General features: G+C 38.9%; 1 protein-coding gene across 1 annotated transcript; it reads right to left on the bottom strand.

Moving 5' to 3' along the window:
- Nucleotides 1-581: 581 nt before the first annotated feature.
- Nucleotides 582-15,327, bottom strand: TLR10 (toll like receptor 10). Its single transcript, XM_053578106.1, is given in 4 exon segments — nt 582-3,196; nt 4,032-4,131; nt 5,367-5,601; nt 15,267-15,327. A coding segment is annotated over 1 exon segment (2,436 nt). The 5' UTR covers nt 3,135-3,196; nt 4,032-4,131; nt 5,367-5,601; nt 15,267-15,327; the 3' UTR covers nt 582-698.
- Between the last annotated feature and the right edge of the window lie 8,720 nt (nt 15,328-24,047).

The raw sequence follows: 24,047 nt of genomic DNA, 5'->3' as shown, positions 1-24,047 counted from the left end.
GTATTTTGTTCAGATAGATTCCTTTAGACTTTGATTTCTATGTATAAATTCACATATTAATATACTTTCCTCATACCCATAAATATAGAGCTGCCTCATTCTTTTTTTTTTTTTTTCTTTTTTTTGAAACAGAGTCTCAAGCTTTTATCCTGGGTAGAGTGCCATGGCGTCACAGCTCACAGCAACCTCAAACTCTTGGGCTTAAGTGATTCTCTTGTCTCAGCCTCCCAAGTAGCTGGGATTACAGGCGCCCACCACAACACCCAGATAATTTTTTCGTTGCAGTTGTCATTGTTCTTTTAGCTGGCCTGGGCTGGATTTGAACCCACCAACATGGCTGGCACCCTACCTACTGAGCTACAGGCACAGCCTGCCTCATTCTTTTAATTGCTATGTAATATTCTACTATATCAATGTAGTAAAATTTATTGACCCTACCCTTATTTTGTGACATTGGGATGTTTTTGACATTTTGTGGTTATAAACAATGCTGGGATAAGCAACTATTTATAGAAACCTTTGCAAATCTGTACAAATGTTTCCATAGGATATATTCTCAGAAGTCCTTCCAGGGATTGATATGAAGGGAATAACCATTTTTATTTTAATAGATATTGCCAAATTGCCATCATAAATGTTATATCAATTTATAGCCCAACACTGTATGTAGCCCCCAATTTCCTTAATGGTGTGGGGTTTTATAGGCAGTCTGTTCTCACCAGAGAGATTGAAGAACATTGGGATTCTTCATTCAGCTCTGTGAATGTTTGTAATTCACACATTTGTCTTGTGTCTGATAGATTAACATTAATAGCAGCTCGAAGGTTTGACCAGAAAAGCCCACATTTATGCCTGTCCTTGGGCCATTCCAAGTATGCTTTCTTTTCCAGGAGAGCTTTCAGGATATGATACCTGGTAGGAATGCAGTAGAATGGAATGGGTTCCAATAACATAAGAATTATATGGTCAGAGTTTTCATGGAAAAAGTCATGGTGGGCAAAGTAGAATTCATAATGGCCCCACTCACTCAGGACAAAGTTGGGAGACAAAACAAAGATGGACTTAAAGCTCTTCTCAATGAAGTTTATGATATTTTCATTAATGCTCTTGCCAGGGTCAAAGTTTCTCTCATGAAGGCAAATCAAGACAGAGCCATCTTCTTTCTCTAGACTAGGGATCAATTCATTCTTTACCCAGGGAGAATCACGTTCACTGTATGAAATAAATGCGTGAAATTGGATATTTCTCTTGAGTTGTTTTTTGTTTGTCTTCCTAATCCTGTGCCACGTTTGTACCCACTGACCCAGCATCTTGAAATACCAGGGTAGATCAAAGTGGAGACAGCAGAAGGCCATAACTATCCCCACAAATAGCATGATAACCATGATGGTGACAATCAACAAAGCTGTGTTGCAAGATAATTCAGGAAGATGAACGTCCTTTAACTGAGTCCCCTTTAGATTTAAAGGGTATTCACAGACGTATGAATCTGACCATCCAACCACTATGCCCTCCAAATATTTTTCAAGCTGAATGAAATTTCTTAATTCACAGGTGCACCAGAATGGATTCCTCCCTGCATTTAGAGTCTTAACCTCCTTGCAGCTCTGGAAAAAATCCAGAGATGGGCTGAGGATTAAGTTCATTTCGATGTTCAGAACTGAGAGTTGACTGAAATGAGTGCACCCAGGGAGATCAGTTAGAAAATTAAATGCAACATTTAGCTCTCGTAAGGATTTAAGATGAATAGTGTCTTTGGGGATGGTTTGAATTTGGTTATTATTTAGGTCAAGTATTTGAATACTTCTGGGCAAGCACCTAAAAACAGAATCATCAAATTTATTGAATGACAGGTTCATGGTGACCAAGGTTTCTGGCCATGAGCAATTTTCATCATTTTTGTGTTGTAATAGGTTTTCGCTCAGGTCCAAGTGCTGCAAGGGTGTGTTGTGAGCAAAGCTACTCACTAAGGAAAGTGTCTCCAGTTTATTGTCCTTCAAAATGAGAGTTTTCAAATGAGGCAACTGGATAGTTCTTTTAAACAGTTCATCTGTTAAGATATTATTAGCAAAATTTAAAAATTGGAATCTTGTAGGATAATTAGGGAAAAGCATGTGTGGCATCTGTGCATTTGATGTTGTCAGGTTTTCTATATCCATTTTGGTAAAAAGGAAGTAGATTTTATACTGTGGAATAAAGAAAATTCTGAAATGTACATGCTCCAATTTTATAGCTCTCATTACAGTATTTGAGTAGTCAAACGAATTGTGGTCGAGATAAACCTTACCTCCAAAAGTCACATTTTGGATCTGGAAGTATTTCACAGATGTGTGCCAAACAAATTGGAAGATAAGAAGAAGGTCATCCCAGAGTAAGTCAACTTTACTAAGTAGCAGAATAGATGCCTTGGCATTCTCTAAACTAAGATTCCGTTGAATTTCATAACGTACAAATTGGCTCTTGCCATCTATATTTGTCATTTCTAATATTTTCGAAGTCTTGATTCCATCACACTAAAGAATCCAGAAATTTGTGTTCACTGGTAAAACAATGTGTAGTTTTGTTGTGTTTAAGATGGGTAGGCTACCTTCTTCATAATGAGAAAGAGTTCTCAATCCTAAGAAGACGGTATTTAGATGCAAATGAGCAATTTTCTGGAGATCTGATTTTTGAATTTTTGCCCCACTCAACCCCAGGGTTTCCAGGTGTGACATGCCACTGGTGTCTTTACAGAGAGGAATGGTGTCAAAGTCATTAAAAGAAAGATCTAAATGTCTGAGATTTGCCAGTGAATACCAAGTTACAGTCTTCAGTCTATTATAAGACAAATCTAAGTATCTTAACTCGTGGTTGAATTCAAAAATTTTGATATTCAGCTCTCGGATTCTGTTGTGGCATAGAATCAAAAATTTCAGTTTGGAGAAAGAATAAAAATCTGAACTCTCCAGTTTAAAAAGAAGGTTATAGGATAAATCCAGTGTGGTCATGGCTGGGGTTATGTCTGTGGGAATGTTTCTTAGGGACATGTTGGAACAGTTGGTAGTCAATTCCCTTTCTTCTGGCAGCTTTGGAGCCCAGCCTTCCACTGACATAATAATACTACAAAAAATGTAAATGTTTCTGATAAGTTTCATTGTATTTCCAAGGATTTTATCACTGGTTTCCTCATATAAATGATAAAGATGAGTTCAAACCCCTAGAAAAACAGCATATAATGTTACGTTTTTATTTGTCTTATATATTGGAGACATTGATATACAAAGGTCATGAATGAAACTTCACCAAGTTGTTTGTACAGTACTGCCAACATAAGTGTGTGCTGGCAAGTTCACAAACCTAATTGTCAGATCTCACATTCTTCAAGATGTTGGAACAGGGTACTAACCTGGGAATTGAGTCTTTGACTTGATCTCAGAGCCCTGGGTGACAGATCTCCACCCAGTAACCTGTGCCACAGCCCCATCACGGAGGCCAGGTAGGGTTCTCAGAGAGAAGTATGCTAGTTAATAGAAGTGCCTTTATCCCCAGTTCAACTTAGTAACCTCATATTCAGGTCAAAGGCAATACCCTTTTGATGGCCTGAATATTTTAGCAAATTGGAAAGATATATAGATATATAGACACATAGATTTTTTTTTTTTTTTTTTTTTTTGTAGAGACAGAGTCTCACTTTATCGCCCTTGGTGGAGTGCTGTGGCATCACACAGCTCACAGCAACCTCCAGTTCCTGGGCTTAGGTGATTCTCTTACCTCAGCCTCCCAAATAGCTGGGACTACAGGTGCCTGCCACAACAATGCCCAGCTATTTTTTGTTGTTGTTACAGTTCGGCCGGGGCCAGGTTTGAACCTGCCACCCTCAGTATATGGGGCCAGCGTCCTACTCACTGAGCCACAGGCGCTGCCCTGAAAGATATTTTTTATCACCAAATATTGTAGGCCCTTAAAATAATATCATGGGATTATTCCTCAAATTTTTCTTTGTGGACAAAGGGAATCCCTGGAGCTGATACCTGATTTTCAAAAACACTTACCCATGCACATGTAAGGTCCAAAATATAGAAACAAACAGAATGATTCTCTTCCTCATGCCTCCATGTGTTGTCAGGTTGGTGGTAAAAGCAATCTAGATAGCTGACAAATAGTAATAATAATTATCAAAAAGAGTTTCCATTTCTTGGTGTCTTTCAGTATGATAGGATATATATCAAGTGCTTTGTAGACATTATCTCTATAATTTACCAAAATACTTTGTAAGGAAAGTACTGCTACCCCCATTTAAAAGGTGAGGAAACTCAGGTGTAAATCTGTGAGGGATCTGAGAAGAAGATCAGCCTTCAAGTTATCTGATCTGACACGGAGCTGAGGTGGTTGGAGAACTCGGATTTTCATAATATTCATTATTGATGATAGTTATTACCTATTTTGCCAGAAACTTTTCTAAGAACTGGGGAAACAGGAGTGAATAGAGCAGAAGATTTCTGTGCTTGTTACACGGCCTACCTTCTAGTGTTGGGTAATTTGAGAGAGGCTGCAAGTAAAACAGTAACTTTATATGTTAGGTGGTAGTAAGGATTCGAAGGAAAATTAAGATGAAGGGGACAGAGAGACAGAGGAGGGATTTTTTTTGCATAGGGTGATCAAAAAGCCCACTGAGATGTCAACCTTCATGCAGAGATCTAAGGGGAGCAAGGGAGCAAACCACTTGTTTGGAAAAAGAGTGTTTTGGCAAGAACAGCAAGAATAATTCAAAGATTTGATGTAGCAACATGCCTGAAAAATGTGAGGGTTGACATGAGTGGAGGTGGGAAAGTGAGTTGGAGAAGAGGTCAGATCTTGTCAGAACTTGGCAATTTTCCTCTGAAATAAGAAACCAGAGGAGGTTTTAGAGTCTAGGAGTGACAGCTCTGATGTACATTTTAAAGATTCCTCTGCTTGTTGGGTGGAAATGATTAGAGGGTGTAAGAATGGCAGGGAAAACCCCTTGGGACTCTAGAGAGTAACTTGCGCAAGAGAGAAGGTGGAGGTAGATGTGGGGAGAAGGAAGTTGTCAGGATTTAATGGCAAATTAGTGAAGTCTTGGCCTCTGTGTTTCCCCACACCAGGCACGAAGGGGAGGTGATAAATTAGCAGTGTGAGAGTTTTCCTGCCTTCCTTTGCATGTGTTCAGCACACACTGCCCCTCAGACTGGTCGCTCCCATGGACGAGTGGAGGGAACAGAAGCCATACTCTACAGGAAGAGTGTGGCTATGCTGTCCTGTCGCTCTAAGAGGCTCTGCATGTGAGTGTGCACACATGTGCAAATGTGGTAGCAGAATTGGCAGAATTATTAAAACCTGAAGCCACTTGAGAATATTACCTCTCTTACCTGGATTTGTCCTTCTCTAGAACCTTCTTGAGTTAGGGATTTTTTTCTTGAAGTGAAGAAATTGTAGAAAACAGTCAGCTATTTCCCAAAATAACTTGAACATGAAAATGCTTCATCTTAGTTCAGGCTGCTAGCACAAATCACCCAGACTGGGTGGCTTTCTCATAGTTCTGGGTGCTGGGAAGTCTACACTCAAGCTGGCTACCCAGGCCAGCTCCTTTTGAGGGCCCTCTTCCTGGTGTACATCACCACATGGAGGAAAAGAGAGAGAGAGAGAGAGAGAGCGCGTGTATGTGAGAACAAGCACCATTCCTGAGTTTTCCAGGTAACCATTCATAATAGCAGAGATGGCCTCTTTTCCTGATCTTGGTAACACACATCATCACAATATCTTTGTGTAAATTCCCTTACCTTGTACACTTGAAGAATGCCTAATTTTAAAAAAAAAATCAATTATCCACATTGATTATATAATTTTTATAGTCTATAAGCTATTATTTCTACTATGTGTTCTTGAATATCTTAGAGCAAAACTTCTAATTTTGGTGAGATCTCCACCATTAGATGATTTCTCAAAACACCAACTTTTAAAAACATGATCAAATGAGTTTAAGATGCCTTCAGTAGTCTTTTTCTTTGCCCACATTTTAGTGACTCCCTAGAGTGCAGTATATACTAAAATATTATACTGCATTAATATGTAAATGTATAGTATAATGATCAGATAAAACTAGTGAATATTCTATTTAATTAATTTAGTTCCTGACAGATTTTTAAACTGTTACATATTTAAGAGTACGTTTTCTTTATTTACTTCTAAATAGTCCCAATAGAAAATAAGTTTACAATTGTTGCCTGAAGGAATAGTTAAATATTCGTCAAATTATGATGTCCATATCATCCATTGTGTGACTATAAAGTTTACATTTTCTTTCAGTTTCCTTAAAACTATGCATTAAATTTCAGAGGATCTTAATTTCTTTGCCACTAGATGGAGAAAATAATTTTCCATGAATTCACCATCTCTTGTGAATGACCTCTTAGCAGACGAACCTTGGTTCACTGGTTTATGGTCTTCCCCTCCCCCTTGGCCCCATGAACACTGTCTGTCTTGTTCACTTCTGTATTCCCAGCTTGTGGAATAGTGCCTGGCATGTGGCACGTGCTCAGAAAATGTTTGTTGAATGTTACATATGTGTGAATGAATGATTTCAGCATTTTACTCCATAGCCCAACATAGTAACATAATATGCTCTCAGCAGTACGTGTTGAATACATGAATTTATGCTGTGAATTTCTGACACAGTGCAGGAGTTAAAGAATGAGTTTGGGGAAAGGCATAGTAGTTCACACCTATAATCCTAGCACTTGGGAGGCTGAGGCAGGAAGATTGCTCAAAGCTAGGAGTTTGAGACCATCCTAAGCAAGAGCTAAGTTCTATCTCTACCAAAACAAATAGAAAAATTAGCCTGGTGTGATTGTGTGTACCTGCAGTCCTAGCTACTCTGAGGACTGAATCAGGAAGCTCTCTTGAATCATGGAATTTGAGGTTGCTATGAGCTATGATGAAGCCAATGCTCTCTAGCTAGGGCTACAGAGCAAGACTCTGTCTCAAAAAACAAAAACAAACAAAATAATGGGTCCAGCATTAGGGATGGATAGACTGTGCTAAAGTTCAATCTTTACCACTCATTGGCTGTGTTACTTGAACCATTATCCACCCTCTAAAAGGTTTGGTTTTCTTACCTATAAAATGGGGCTTGTGCAGAGGCATAAAATGATACCAGATATAAATAACTCAATACCATGCCTAGCGTACCACACTTAAACAGTGGCAGTTATTAGGGCCAAGACTAGGGTGAGGCAAATAAAGCTTAAATTTTAAGGGGGTGCCAAGGAACTCAGTGATCAAGATAAATCATGCTCACATGAATATTTTTATAAGTCAAAATTGATGTAAAAATTGCTGTAGAACAAAATATTGAAAGTTTTCATAAACTCAGAATCAGTGTTAACCAAGTTTTTATTTTGCCTCAGGCTCCATCACAGTTGGCAAGACCCTGGCGATTATAAATCATTAAGTTGACAAAGGTGTTTTTAATGTTGCCTTGCAGAGTGCTTTAACTGGTGGCAAATTACTTTAAGCTTTTAGGTCTGAGAGCCACAGTCCCGGAAAAATGCAGAATGTAACACAGCTGCTTTATCTGGACTCCTCTGGGTTGTCAGTTTCCATCTCTTACTCACTTCTCCCTGCCTAGTACCATAACCTGATCTGGAACTATAATGAGAGAGGAAGGAACTCTTGTTTGAACTTCTCTTAATTAATATAATAAATAAAAGGTACTATTGGGCAATAACATGAGAAATGCATCATGACATTTCATTAAAACGAGTTACAAAGTGGAGTTCCAACATTGACTGCCCTAGTTCTGAGGACTTTGGACTTGAACTGAGACACTCTATCAGCAGCTTGCAGACAGTCTGTGGTAGGACTTCTCAGACACCATAGTCATGGATAGCTGGCCCGGACCTCCATAAGAGCTGCACCGTGACCATGATCGGCGCCCGCCTGGACCTCCATAAGAGCTGAGCAGCAACCTGTGACCTGTGCTCACTGGGCCTCCACATGCCCTGACCAGGAACTGCAGGAGCTGCACAACCCTGCATCCTCCCTCCTGTACCCTCCCTGCCTCCACACTGGCCTGCTAGTCTGGCCAGGGACTTGGGTAGCCGCGTGCCCTCCAGAGCCCTCCCTGCCTCTCATGAAGCCCTTCTCCTGGCCTGAGATTGCTGGAGTCTTGGGCTCTCTGTGCCAAAGTCACTGGGCACCAGGCACTCCCAGAACCGTGTGCACCACCCCTCGCCCTGTTGCTGGATCCAGGTGTGTCACACTCCGGACATGCCCCCACAACCTGAACTCCCTGGCTGGGGCAGCCCCAGAGGAGCCACACAGGGTCACTCCCTACAAAGATCCAGCAACAATAGAGTGATCCTGCTGGGGTCTAATTTTGGAGAGACACCTCCCCAACTCTGAGGACAGCCAGATGCAACAGTGAAAAACAATCGTGAGGCGAAATCAACAGAAAAACTCTGGCAATATGAATAATCAGAGTAGATCAACTCCCCCAAGGATCAATGGGGCAGACAGAGGACAAGACCCCATGCATGAACAAATAGATGCCAGAAATCGAATTCAGAATCTGGATAACAAATAAGATCGAATTAGAATTCTAAGCAGTAATCCAAAAGATATCTCAAGAATTCAGCGAATTCAAAGACCAAATGATCAAAGATTTTGACACATTGAGACAAGAAGTTGCAGCCCTCAAAGATCTCAGAAACACAGTAGAATCCCTCAGTAACAGAATGAAGCAAGCAGAACAAAGGATTTCTGACATTGAAGACAAAGCTTTCGAATGCTCCTAAACTCTCAAAGAGGAAGAGAAATGGAGGCCAAAAACAGATCACTCTCTCAGAGAGCTCTGGGATAATTTGAAGAAAACCAATATTCGTTTCATAGGGATCCCCAAAAGTGATGAAGTGGCTTCACAAGGCACAGAGTCTGTCCTCCATGAGATTATGAAGGAGAACTTTCCAGACATGCCAAGAGATTCTGAAATCCAGATAGCAGACAGTTTCAGAACTCCAGCACAACTCAACCCAAATAAGACATCCCCCAGACACATCATAATCAATTTCACTAAAGTTAATATGAAGGAGAAAATTCTGAAAGCAGCCAAACGAAAGAAAACCATCACCTACAAGGGGAAGAATATTAGAATAACTGCAGATCTCTGTGCTGAACCTTTCAAGCTATAAGAAGATGGTCATCGACTATTAAACTCCTAAAACAAAATAACTTTCAACCCAGGATCCTGTACCCAGCTAAACTGAGTTTCATTTATGACGGAGAAATTAAATACTTTAATGACATTCACATGTTGAAGAAATTTGCCATAACTAAACCAGCTCACTAGAATATTCTCAGACCTATCCTTCATAAGGACCAGCATAATCCTCCACCACAAAAGTAAACCCACCCAGCAAATTTTGATCAAATTCCAACTTCCACAGTTACAAAAGGATTAAAAATGTCCACCAGACTCTCAAAAGGCTTATCAATATTCTCAATTCATGTGAATGGTTTAAATTGTCCTCTAAAGAGGCACAGGTTGGCTGAGTGGATACAAAAACTCAAGTCAGATATCAGCTGCATACAAGAACCGCATCTTACATTAAAAGACAAATATAGACTCAAGGTGAAGGGATGGTCATCTATACTCCAGGCAAATGGAAAGCAGAAAAAAGCAGGCATTGCAATCCTATTCACAGATGCAATAGGCTTTAAACCAACCGAAATAAGGAAGGATAAGGATGGACACTTCATATTTGTTAAAGTATGAAATATTGAAATATCAATATCATGATATTTCAATTATTAGTATTTATGCATGCAACCAGAACGCACCTCAATTTATAAGAGAAACTCTAACAGACATGAGCAACTTGATTTCCTCCAGTTCCATAGTAGTTGGAGATTTTAACACCCCTTTAGCAATGCTGGATAGATCCTCCAAAAAGAAGCTAAGCAAAGAAATTTTACATTTAAACTTAACCATTCAACATCTGGACTTAACGGACATCTACAGAACATTTCATCCCAACAAAACGGAATACACATTCTTCTCATCGACCCAGGGAACATACTCCAAAATCGACCACATCCTAGGCCACAAATCTAACCTCAGCAAATTTAAAAAAATAGAAATTATTCCTTGCATCTTCTCAGACCATCATGGAATAAAAGTTGAACTCAATAACAACAGGAACTTGCATACCCTTACAAAAACATGGAAGCTAAACAACCATATGCTGAAGGATAGATGGGTTATAGATGAGATTAAGAAGGAAAGCACCAAATTTTTGGAACAATACAACAATCAAGACATGAATTACCAGAACCTCTGGGATACTGCAAAGGCAGTCCTAAGAGGGAAATTTATAGCACTGCAAGCCTTCCTCAAGAAAATGCAAAGAGAGGAAGTTAATAACTTAAAGGGACATCTCAAGCAACTGGAGAAGGAAGAACATTCCAACCCCAAACCCAGCAGAAGAAAAGAAATAACCAAAATCAGAGCAGAATTAAATGAAATTGAAAACAAATGAATTTTACAACAGATCAACATATCCAAAAGTTGGTTTTTTGAAAAGATCAATAAAATAGATAAACCTTTGGCCAACCTAACCAGGAAAAAAAGAGTAAAATCTCTAATTTCATCAATCAGAAATGGTAACAATAAAATAACAATAGACCTCTCAGAAATTCAAAAAATCCTTAACAAATATTACAAGAAACCCTACTCTCAGAAATCTGAAAATCTGAATGAAATCAACCAATATCTGGAAGTACGCCACCTACCAAGACTTAGCCAGAACGAAGTGGAAATGTTGAACAGGCCCATATCAAGTTCTGAAATAGCATCAACTATACAAAATCTCCCTAAAAAGAAAAGACCAGGACCACATGGCTTTACGTCAGAATTCTACCAAACCTTTAAAGAAGAACTAGTACCTATATCACTAAACCTCTTCCAAAACATAGAAGAAGAAGGAATATTACCCAACACATTCTACGAAGCAAACATCACCTTGATCCCCAAACCAGGGAAAGACCCAACAAGAAAAGAAAATTATAGACCAATATCACTAATGAATATTGATGCAAAAATACTCAATAAGATCCTAACATACCAAATCCAACAACACATCAAAAAAATTATACACCATGACCAAGTTGGATTTATCCCAGGATCTCAAGGCTGGTTCAATATATGTAAATCTATAAATGTAATTCAGCACATAAACTAAAAAATAAAGACCATGTGATTCTCTCAATTGATGCAGAAAAAGCTTTTGACAATATCTAGCATCACTTCATGATCAGAACACTTAAGAAAATTGGTATAGAAGGGACATTTCTTAAACTAATAGAAGCCATCTACACCAAACCCACAGCCAACATCATATTGAATGGAGTTAAATTGAAATCATTTCCACTTAGATCAGGAACCAGGCAAGGTTGCCCATTGTCTCCATTGCTCTTTAACATTGTAATGGAAGTTTTAGCCATTGCAATTAGGGAAGAAAAGGTGAGCAAAGGTATCCACATAGGGCCAGAAGAGATCAAACTTTCACTCTTCGCAGATGATATGATTGTATATCTGGAAAACACTAGGGATTCTACTACAAAACTTTTAGAAGTGATCAAGGAATACAGCAATGTCTCTGGCTACAAAATCAACACCCATAAATCTGTAGCCTTTATGTATACCAACAATAACCAAGCCAAAAAAACAGTCAGGGACTCTATTCCTTTCACAGTAGTGCCAAAGAAGATGAAAAATTTGGGAGTATACCTAACAAAGGACGTGAAAGATCTCTACAAAGAGAACTATGAAACTTTAAGAAAAGAAGTAGCTGAAGATGTTAACAAATGGAAAAAGCATACCATGCTCATGGCTGGGAAGAATCAACATTGTTAAAATGTCTATACAACCCAAAGCAATATATAATTTTAATGCAATTCCTATTAAAGCTCCATTGTCATACTTTAAAGATCTTGAAAAAATAATACTTCGTTTTATATGGAATCAGAAAAAACCTCGAATAGCCAAAACATTACTCAGCAATAAAAACAAAGCTGGAGGAATCACGCTACCAGACCTGAGACTGTACTATAAATCAATAGTGATCAAAACAGCATGGTACTGGCACAAAAATAGAGAAGTAGATGTCTGTAACAGAATAGAGAACCAAGAGATGAATCCAGCTACTTACCGTTATTTGATCTTTGACAAGCCAATTAAAAACATTCAGTGGGGAAAAGATTCCCTATTTAACAAATGGTGCTGGGTAAACTGGCTGGCAACCTGTAGAAGATTGAAACTGGACCCACACTTTTCACCATTAACGAAGATAGACTGTCACTGGATAAAAGATTTAAATTTAAGGCATGAAACTATAAAAATACTTGAAGAAAGTGCAGGGGAAACTCTTGAAGGAATCGGCCCGGGTGAATATCTTATGAGGAGGACTCCCCAGGCAATTGAAGCAGTATCAAAAATACACTAGACTGTATTTTGGGACCTGATCAAACTAAAAAGCTTCTGCACAGCCAAGAACATAGTAAGTAAAGCAAGCAGACAGCCCTCAGAATGGGAGAAAATATTTGCAGGTTATACCTCCAATAAAGGTCTAATAACCAGAATCCACAGACAACCCAAACGTATTAGCAAGAAAAGAACACGTGACCCAATCTCATGGTGGGCAAGGGACTTGAAGAGAAACTTCTCTAAAGAAGACAGACGCATGATCTACAAACACATGAAAAAAAGCTCATCATCCTTAATCATCAGAGAAATGCAAATCAAAACTACTTTGAGATATCACCTAACCCCAGTAAGAGTAGCCCACATAATAAAATCCCAAAATCAGAGATGTTGGCATGGATGTGGAGAAATGGGCACACTCTACACATACAACTTGTCTACATACAATAGCTGGTGGGAATGCACACTAATACATTCCTTCTGGAAGGATGTTTGGAGAATACTTAGAGACCTAAAAATAGACCTGCCATTCGATCCTATAATTCCTTTACTAGGTTTATACCCAGAAGACCAAAAATCACAATATAACAAAGACATCTGTACCAGAATGTTTATTGCAGTCCAATTCATAATTGCTAAGTCACGGAAGAAGCCCAAGTGCCCATCGACCCATGAATGGACTAGCAAATTGTGGTACATGTATACCATGGAATATTATGCAGCCTTAAAGAAAGATGGAGACTTTACCTCTTTCATGTTTACATGGATGGAGCTGGAACATACTCTTCTTAGCAAGTATGTCAGGAAGGGAAGAAAAAGTATCCAATGTACTCACCCCTACTATGAAGCTAATTTATAGCTTTCATATGAAGGCTATAACCCAACTATAGCACAAGAATATGGGGAAAGGGCCAAGAAAGAGGAAAGGAGGGGGGAGGTTGGGGTGGAAGGAGGGTAATTGGTGGGGCCACACCTACAGTGCATCTTAGAATGGGTACAAGCAAAACCCACTAAATGCAGAATACAAATGTCTACATACAATAGCTAAGAAAATGCCATGAAGGCTACGTTGAACAGTTTGATGAGAATATTTCAGATTGTATATGAAACCAGCATATTGTACCCCTTGATTGCACTAATGTACACAGCTATGATTTAACAATAAAAAAAACAAGTTAGGGTGGCGCCTGTGGCTCAAGGAGTAGGTTGCCGGTCCCATATGCCAGAGGTGGCGGGTTCAAACCTAGCCCCGGCCAAAAACAAAAAACAAAAAAACAAACAAAAAAAAAAAGTTACAAAGTAGGACATAAGCTTTTGTATTCAATAAATTGTGTATATATGGATGTATAATTATCATATTCCTTCTGCTATTGCTATTATGCTGAAAGCAGGTGAAAAACAGAAAGACTTTCTCTAATAGCTTATTATTTAATAGTCCAAGTCAAAAGACACCAGAAAATGACAATTGGCAGTTTGCAAAAGAATACATAACCATCTAATGTCTCTTTCTTCACCAATGCAAAGAAATTAAGACAGGTTTAAGAGGGTGGTTCCTGAGGCTCAAGGAGCAGGGTGCTGGCCCCATATGCTGGAGGTGGTGGGTTCAAACCTGGCCCCAGCCAAAAACTGCAAAAAAAAAAAAAGAGAAGGGTTTAAGAACTCGTTGCAAGTTGAATGATCTTTGCAACACAGAAGTAAAATGGCATTTTTTGAGTGTTTCCTATGAGTCCAACAAGGAGGTAAGTGCTTTCCATATGTTATCTTATTCAATCCCCTCCCCTCCAAACCAGTGAAATGACGGCCATTATTATCCCCACTTTAGAGATGAAGGAGCTAAGGCCCAGAGATCAAGTAACTGGCACAAGGTAACCCAGTGAACAAGCAGCAGAGCAGGGATTTGTGCCCAGATGTGTCTGGTCCTTTGTGGCTGGCAGCTAAACCCAAATGGAAGGCACTTCAATGTCTGGGATGAGGCAGCTTAGGGTAGGGTTACTGAGGTTGGCTCCGCTGACCTGGCCTGGCGCGGTGCTGGCCTCTTCCTCCCTCCCACCCCCTGCGCCTCTCTGAAGCCATCAGCAACTGCTGTGAGACACTGTAAGATCCCGCACAGCTCAAGAGACTGCCTGCGTGCAAATATATTCTTAAGAGACTTCTAAGTTCACAAAAATTGAAATAAAACTCAAAGTGTGCACATCTCTAAGTAATAGTTCAGCTTAGCTGTCTGGGAGAAAGCTCTTACAGGAGCCAAATAAATGTGTGTCCTTCGCTGTTCTCTGCTCTCCAGCAGCCACATGGCCACTGCTGACTTCTGAGGGAAACTGAGCAAGAGCTCCTTGTTCCAGATCAATGAGATTGGCCCCTACCTTTAGACTTGCAGCACAAATGTGAAACGTTTGAATTTGTAAAGGGGCAGCAATTATGCTTTAAGTAGCCAAAGATCTCATCAACAAATGCAGTTAACATGTATTAAGGGAAAATAAAAGCCATAGAAAACTCACCGCAATGCCTGGGACCATTCCCTCTAGGTAGAAGCACTGACCAGGTTTAATATGCAACCAGTGAAAGGAAACCCAAACTCTTCAGCACCTGCAGCACCATCACCCATCTCTAATTCCTCAGATCAATAGCGCCAAGATCACTCAACGTTCATTGTAGGCAAAATAATAAATACTAAAATTCTGAGTAAATTTACTTTCCTATACCAGCTCAGATTACCTCCTCTTTAGAAAAGACCCTGCAAGCCTTATTTCTTTTCCATGAGGGTTACAATAAAGAAAGCTACAGTTCTTACCCCGGACTTGCACTGTCTGGGTACAGCCGCAGGTGTGAGGCCGATTAATTGACCAGGTCAGGGTCAGCAACAGGAGTGGGGCTGAAGCAAGCTCTTCCACGAAGCTTAAGCCCCTCCGCCCTCTACTGGATGTTGGTGGCATTACATGTTACGTCCGTCATAATCTCAGAACACTTTTTTGTTTTTTTGCAGTTTTTGGCCGGGGCAGGGTTTGTACCCGCCACCTCAGGTACATTGGGCCAGCGCCATAAAATACACATAACATAATACTTACTATTTCAACCATTTTTAAAATGTATGGTTCGATGGCAATAAGTACATTGTTGTGCCACTGTCACCACCACCCATCTCCAGAACTGTTTCATCTTCCCAAACTGAAGCTCTGTTCCTATTAAAATAGCTTCCTCTATGCTCCTCCCTTTGGTCTCTGGAAACTACCATTCTACTTTCTGTTTCTGTGAATTTGACTACTTAGGTACCTCATGTTGAAAATTCCCTTATAAAATTAATGAAGGACCAAACTGTAGCAGGGGAAATATATGTATAACCAGCTATCGCTCCCCAGTTGGGATTAGTTAGACTTGCTTACTACTCCGGAATCGCACAGTTGATGGCCATAAAGATTCTTAGCTTTCTTCATTGCTCCCATAGGTAACATCACCCTTGTGAAACCTAAGGCTAATTTGAGATGTCTCCCAGCTCCTGCATTCTGGTGGAACAGCTGACCCACCCAGGCCACCGGGCCATACTCAACTGGTGTTGTGACCCACACTCAAGAACCAACTCAGAAAAAAGACAATTTCTGAACCCTATGGTTCTGCCCCAAACCCAGACAATTAGCAGACCCAATTGCCGAGCCCTTTGCCCACTAAACTATCTTTAAAAAGGCTTTCTCCCGAATTCTCCAGAAGATGGATTTGGAAACTTCCTCCCATCTCCTCCCATGGCACCCGTGATGTTCAACTTTTGCTCTGCTGTAACACCTACTATCTCAGTATATTGGATTCCTCATGAGCAGCAGGCAATGAACCTGGTAAGGCTGTAATGATGTACGTGAAATCACAAAATTTTTGTCCTTTTCAGTGTTTCCAAGGTTCTTCCATGTTATAGCATGTATCAGAAATTTTTTCCTTTCTTGAACTCTTAGTCTCAAATGATTCTCCTACCTCAGCCTCCGAAAGTGCTGGGATTATAGGGTTGAGCTGCTGTGCCCAGTAAAATATCTTTCCTTTCTAAGATTAAGTAATATTCCTCTGTGTGTTATATGTGTTGATATACATCTACAGAGGTGCCAAAAATGTATACACATTCTAAGAAAAGAAAAAACTGTGTTAAAATTGTTAATACTCAAGTCATATTTGACTTCTGAAAATATAAGAGATACAAGATACAATATACAAGATAACAAATGTTATTGGTACATATTGAGTATTATGATTTTAATGCTGATTTTTTCCTTCTTAAAATGTGTATACTTTTTTGGCACCCTGCATGTGTCTTGTGTGTGTACATCACATTTTATTGATTGGTTTTTTCATCAGTGGACATTGGAGTTGTTTTCACCATTGGCTCTTGTAAATAATGCTGCTAGGAACATGCTACGAACACGGGTGCATAAATATTTGCTCAAGTCTCTGCTTCCAATTCTTTGAGGTATGTACGAGACGTAGAATTGCACGATCAATCTGTGTTTAGAAATCTCATTCTCTGTTGAATTTTTTGCAGACTCTTCAGGCTGGTTTTCCACAACATCTTAGAGGACTTTAATGATGCATTTCTTCAAGGTTCAGGTTAGTTATCTGCCCCATCAAGTTGGTTGGGGTGAAAAGAAGGAGCAGAAACGTGACTTCATGTTTTCAGCGATCCCACTGGAAGAGGCGAGGAAGGGGTTATCTGGAGGCTTTGCCTTGAAGTGGTAAAAAATAAAAAAGCTTTCTATCTTATGGATAGATTGCAGAGTGAAGACAAATTTTTTAAAGGAAAATTTTTGGGGGGTTTTATTAACACTTGATTTAAGATTAGGCTCGACACCTATAGCTCAGTGGCTAGGGCGCTGGCCACATTCACCGGGGCTGGAGGGTTCGTACCCGGCCCAGGCCTGCCAAACAACAGTGACAACTACAACAACAACCACAAAAAAAATAGCCAGGCATTGGGGCAGTTGGGTGCCTGTAGTCCCGGCTACTTGGGAGACTGAGGCAAGAGAATTGCTTAAGCCCAAGAGTTGGAGGTTGCTGTGAGCTGTGACATCACAGCACTCTACCCAGGGCAACATAGTGAGACTCTGTCTCCAAAAAAAAAAAAAAAAAAAAAAAAGGTTTAGGTGACACTACTGGAGATCACCAGTAAAGAAGAAAATTTCCAAGTAGATTTGTCCACAGGAGGAATGATCAATTTAAAAATGAATGGTAGAATGTGGAGAGAAGGGAATACTTTTGCACTGCTGATGGGATTGCAAATTAATACAACCTCTATGGAAAGAAGTATGGAGAATTCTCAAAGAGCTAAAAGTGAACCTTCTCCTTGATCCCACAATCCCATTACTGGGTATCTATCCAGAAGAAAAAAAAATCATTTTATCACAAGGACATTTGCACTAGAATGTTTATTGCAGCTCGATTTATAATTGCCAAGACATGGAATCAACCCAAGTGCCCATCAAGCCATAAATGGATTAACAAACTGTGGTGTATAAATACCATGGAGTACTATTCAGCCATAAGAAAAGATGGAGACTTTACATCTTCTGTGTTTATCTGGATGGAGTTGAAACACATTCTTCTTAGTAAAGTATCACAAGAATGGGGGGTGGGGAAGTATCCAATGTGCTCAATACTAATATGAAACCAATATATAAACAACTACATGCCCACATGAAAAAAAACACAAGTATAGTCTAGCAAAGGGGAAGGGAGAGGAAGAGGGAAGAGGGAGGGAGATTCTGGGATCTCACCTAATATGTGCAATATGAGGGTGTTCAGCACGCCCCTGGGTGAAGGGCTCAACTACAACTTGAACTTTGCATCAGAAATGAAGACAATGGCTGAACAGTATTCCATGGTATACATATACCACAGCTTGCTTTCCCCTTCTCCCACCCCCACCATGACCTTAATTGTCATTAATTGTCCTCATATCAAAATTGAGTACATAGGATTCATGCTTCTCCATTCTTGTGATGCTTTACTAAGAATAATGTCTTCCACGTCCATCCAGGTTAATAAAGGATGTAAAGTCTCCATACTTCCTTCCAGAAAGGTTGTATTAGTTTGCAGTCCCACCAGCAGTGTAAAAGTGTTCCTTTCTCTCCACATCCACGCCAGCATCTACAGTTTTGAGATTTTGTGATGTGGGCCATTCTTGCTGGGGTTAGATGATATCTCAGGGTGGTTTTAATTTGCATTTCTCTAATAATTAGGAATGATGAGCATTTTTTCATGTGTTTGCTAGCCATTTGTCTGTCTTCTTTAGAGAAGGTTCTGTTCATCTCTCTTCCCCATTAATGTATGGGATTGTTGGTTTTCTTCTTGTGGATTAATTTAAGTTCTGTATAGATCCTAGTTATTAAGCTTTTGTCTGATTCAAAATAGGCAAATATCTTTTCCCATTGGGTAGGTTGTCTATTTGCTTTGGTTATTGTCTCCTTAGCTGTACAGAAGCTTTTCAGTTTAATGAAGTCCCATTTGTTTATTTTTGTTGTTGTTGCTATTGCCATGGCAGTCTTCTTCATGAAGTCTTTCCCCAGGCCAATATCTTCCAGTGTTTTTCCTATTCTTTCTTTGAGGATTTTTATCATTTCATGCCTTAAATTTAAGTCCTTTATCCATTTTGAATCAATTTTTCTGAGTGGAGAAAGGTCAGGGTCCAATTTCAGTCTTTTACATGTAGACATCCAGTTCTCCCAACACCATTTATTGAATACGGAGTCTTTCCCCCAAGGTATGTTCTTGTTTGGTTTATTGAAGATTAGGTGGTTTTAAGTTGTTGGTTTCATTTCCTGGTTTTCTATTCGATTCCAAATGTCTATGTCTCTATTTTTGTGCCAGTATCATCCTGTCTTGACCACTATGGCTTTGTAGTACAGCCTAAAATCTGGTATTGTGATACCCCCAGCTTTGTTTTTATTACTAAGAACTACCTTAGCTATACGGGGTTTATTCTGGTTCCATACAAATGCAGAATCATTTTTTCCAAGTCTTGAAAATAGGATGTTGGTATTTTAATAGGGATGGCATTGAATCAATAGATTGCTCTGGGAAGTATAGACATTTTAACAATGTTGATTCTTCCCAGCCATGAGCATAGTATGCTCTTCCATTTGTTAAAGACTTTGCTGGAGGTTTTGCAGCATTGATATTAACTTGGATGGAGGTGGAACACATTATTCTTAGTGAAGCATCACAGGAATGAAGAAGAAGAATCCTGTGTATTCAACTTTGATAGGAGGACAATTAATGACATGGTGGGGCATGGGAGAAGGGGGGAGCAGACAGAGAGAGAAGGAGGGAGGGGGTGAGGGAAAGAAAAAGAAAAAAAAGGAAAATAGTGACTAATTCTCACAACAATTGGATTTAATTTTGACCAAGGTACATTACTTGAACATTAATTTTTGATTCAACTTGTTAATATGTTGTTTAGGATATTGCATCCTCATTTATAAGTGAAATATGTTTATAATTTCCCTTTATAATAATATATTTTTTCCAATTTTAGTATCAGGTGTATCCAGATGAAGCAGAATGATTTTGAAGTATTTTTTCTTTTTCTATTGTCTATAATATTTGCATGATCTCTTTTTTGAAATTATCTTTTATTTTATTTTATTTTATTGTATTTATTTATTTATTATTATTATTATTGTAGCGACAGATCACTTTATTGCCCTGGGTAGAGTGCTGTGGCATCACAGCTCACAGCAACCTCCAACTCCTGGGCTTAGGCTATTCTCTTGCCTCAGCCTCCCAAGTAGCTGGAACTACACACACCCACCTCAATGCCCGGCTATTTTTTTGTTGCAGTTTGGCAGGGGTCAGGTTTGAACCCACCACCCTCGGTATATGGAGCTGGCACCCTACTCACTGAACCATAGGCAACACCCTATCTTTTATTTTTATTTATAAATATTAGTTGTCTGTTTTTTGGGACTTTGGAAAAAAAATCAGAAGAAATTAACTGATGACTCCATACTGAACCTCAGAGTCAAAGCATTCTATGATAGACATACTCTTATCTGATAATGCGAATGTTACTTTTTTTGCATTATTATTATTATTACTCAATATTTCATTGCAGCAATCATCTGATTTCTTTTCTGAATGTATCTATCTTTGTTCATTCTTCATAAGGTTTTTGTTTCTAGTCCTTATCTTAAACATTGTTATTGTCGTTAAATTTTAAGCCTTTTTAATTTTGTGAAGACAAAAAGTGGAAACTAAATAAATACATGTATATGTATAGAGAAAATTAAAAAAAAAACAGATAAGGTCAGGAAGAGAGAAAAAAGATGCAAATTAAAAGCACAATAAACAGAAAAAAAGAAAAAGAAGTGATGATCTCTGTCAAAAATCAGCGTATTTATTCCCCTGTTGATTAGCTGTATTCCTTGGAGGACAGAGACTTCACCTGTTTTATTTATCTCTGTACCTCCAGCACCTAAAAAGATCTGTGCACAAAGTACAAGCTAAATTTATATGAGTGAATGAATAAGTTAATAAAAAAAGAGTAAAAAATAAATAAATAAAAAACTGTAAAAACTGTAATTACTAGTTAATAGATATTGCCAAACTGTCCTGGATAGTAATGAATTTTCATTCTTAGCAGTGCATTAAAGTATGTATTGGATTATAAAAAAAAAAAGAAATATTATTTTAAAAAATAAAAGCATTCTTTCATAAAAAAAAAAGAAAAAAGAAATACTTGTTGAATATTGGAAAATCTGTATATTTTGCTAGGGTAATTTTGACTTCAGTTCTGTTTACAATCTTGTTCAGTGAGTGTGGACACAGAACATGTTGACAAGTTGAAGACATTGGTAACCAAACTTTATTTGATTAAATCTCAAAAAGAATTGCTTGGGATTTTACATTTGTATAGCAGGTGAAAATTTGAGAACACACTATGAATTCAAACTGCTCAAAGACAAAGAAAGAAATAATCTTTCCACAAATGGGAAGTTCATGAGGAACACTTCACTTATAAGAAGGGAGTTACAATATTCTCAATGACATTACATGCAGTAGGTACAAAAAGTCTCCTGACTGGGGAAGAGAAATGAATTTAAGACTGTTGCTAATCTTTTTGAATTAGTGTATAATGAAAAGACTGAAGAAAGAGTGGCGCGCATACCAAGTTGCCTATATTTACGTGATTCTGACCAAAAAGCTTGAATTTGAATACAATACTAAGGGAAAGATAATCTTGGTTGAGACTGTCCCCATCTCAGAATGGCTCAGAGAACAGGTCCACATGCAATACTACAACTGCTGTTTTATATGCTACTTGTAACACGTAGCAAAATACAAACATTTCTGGAAAATTGTTTGAATTCATCTATGTTGAAATTAAGGAAATTGCCAAAGGAAATTGTTCTGATTTGTGATTGTTGCAACTCATGTTATCAGCATAACTCCACCCCTAATAGATATGTAGTTAGGCTTAAATAAAACATTATTAAGAATTAAAAAAAAAAAAAAAGAAATGAAGACAACGTAACCTAAACATTTGCACCCTGTTATCAATCTGAAATGAAAAATTCATTAATTAATTAATTTAATTAAAATGAATGGTTATAATGGGTTTATGTAATATAAAACTGAGGAGGGGGTGGGTTCTTAAAGAAAATTTTATAATCATATAGGCAATTTGTTATTATTATAAAAATGGATGTGTTTCTACATATATTGTAGAGGAGAGGAAATCACACTACATCTAACTGTGTAAGGAAAAGCAAGGACAAACAAACCCAGTCTGCTCTGCTCCCCTCAGACATATACACAAGCTTGTCTACGTTACAGACACAGAGAGACAAGTTGGACCCATTAGGAATGTTGGAGAAGTTGTTCCTAGTTTGGGTGAACTAATCTCTAAAGTCTTTTTATTTCAGAAATTCTCAAACTACAACGAGCCCACTCACATCATATTGCCATCTCAAAGAAAAATAATCACTTGTCCAAAGGCATATTCTTCCTTCTCCCAGAAACCATGTTTTACATTGTTAGCAAATGAAGAAGTTTTCTTTCTTCATTTTTTAATCTGTTTGCCAAAAACATGTTGGGCCAAGTTACAGGAGCAGTGGTCGGTGCTGTGTCATCATTATCACTAAAGTTTGCATTTACTTCCTAAGTGCAGTAAGCATCATATACAAGATATTGGCTAATTCTTACCACAAATTACATACACATTTTGCCCATGTGACAGATGAGGACACTGGTTAAGTGAAAACAAGAAATTTGTCCAAGGTCATCATCCAGTGAGAGATGGCGCCAAGATTAAAAACCAAGTCTGTCTGATTCCAAAGCCCACAATTTTTTTGCTAATCTGGGTGGCTAGTAGTTTATATAATACCCCCTCTGCCTTCACCTGGGATTTCAAAAATCTTTAAACCATTATTCACAATTAGCAACCAAAAAATAGTATGGTCAGAACCATGTGTGCAATTAACTTAGGGATGTAATTTGGTAGCAGCACCCAGAAAGCCCTGGGCTACCTCGTGTGAATGGAGTTTTATTTTAAAGTCATTGCACAAAGTCAGGAAGTGCAGCCTCAACACAGCCATGCTCAGAGAGACCTGGCATAAGGTCTTCTCGGGACAACCCAGAAGCAGCCCTGCTGGTCACACCGTCTTTTTGGACCCTCCTGAGTGGCATGGGCTCTTGTCACATTAGCTATGACCTGGCTTCTCTTTAACTCTTCCTCAATCTGCTTCTCTTCCTATTCCCACTTCTCCTTTTTGCTAACTTTGCTTCTCATATTTCTTTTCTTTTTCTTTTTTCCTTTTTTTTTCTTTTTTTTTTTTGAGACAGAGTCTCACTTTGTCACCTTCAGTCAAGTACCATGGCATCATAGCTCACAGCAACCTCAAACTCCTAGGCTCACGTGATCCTCCTGCCTCAGCCTCCTAAGTAGCCGGGACTACAGGCACCTGCCACTATGCCCAGCTGTTTTTTAGAGACAGGGTATCACTCTTGCTCAGGCTGGTCTTGAATCCTGAGCTCAAGCCATTCACCTGCCTTGGCCTCCCAGAGCTCTGGGATTATAGGTGTGAGCCACCTCACCCAGTCTCACTTCTCATAGTTCCTTCTACAGCCATTTCTTTGTCTCCTGGGTTATAATCAGGGCTGAAGCTAACCCCGAGGAAACCTTCCCCAAGTGAGCAATCCTACTGGGTCTTTGTCTCACTATCCAAAATGAGCAGAGGATTCGTAGACCACCTGAGAGCCCGCTGGCCTGTTTTGTGACTTGCCTTTGATTGACAGTGCCAAGATCCCTGATCCAGGCAGGAAAGTCATAGGAGGCAGGCCCGCCTTCTCCTGTGGGCACAGTGAGCTAGCTCAGAGTTCAGGACAGAGCAGGTGTTAATTGGGGAAAGCACCTTTGCTTTAATTATGGGTATCAGTAAGTGAGAATAGTGACAGAAGTTATTTTTTCTGAGTCATAATTCTGCAAAATAAATAAAAAGTAACAAAATTCTCAGATGATTAGGAAATTCAAATAGCTTATCATTCATTTATTATATTTGATATGAAGGGGAGAAAATTTTAGTTTAATGAAATAAATTTAAAC

Source organism: Nycticebus coucang, chromosome 23 (assembly GCF_027406575.1).
Source record: "Nycticebus coucang isolate mNycCou1 chromosome 23, mNycCou1.pri, whole genome shotgun sequence".
Taxonomy (NCBI): domain Eukaryota; kingdom Metazoa; phylum Chordata; class Mammalia; order Primates; family Lorisidae; genus Nycticebus; species Nycticebus coucang.
This window is presented reverse-complemented; position numbering and strand designations above follow the sequence as displayed.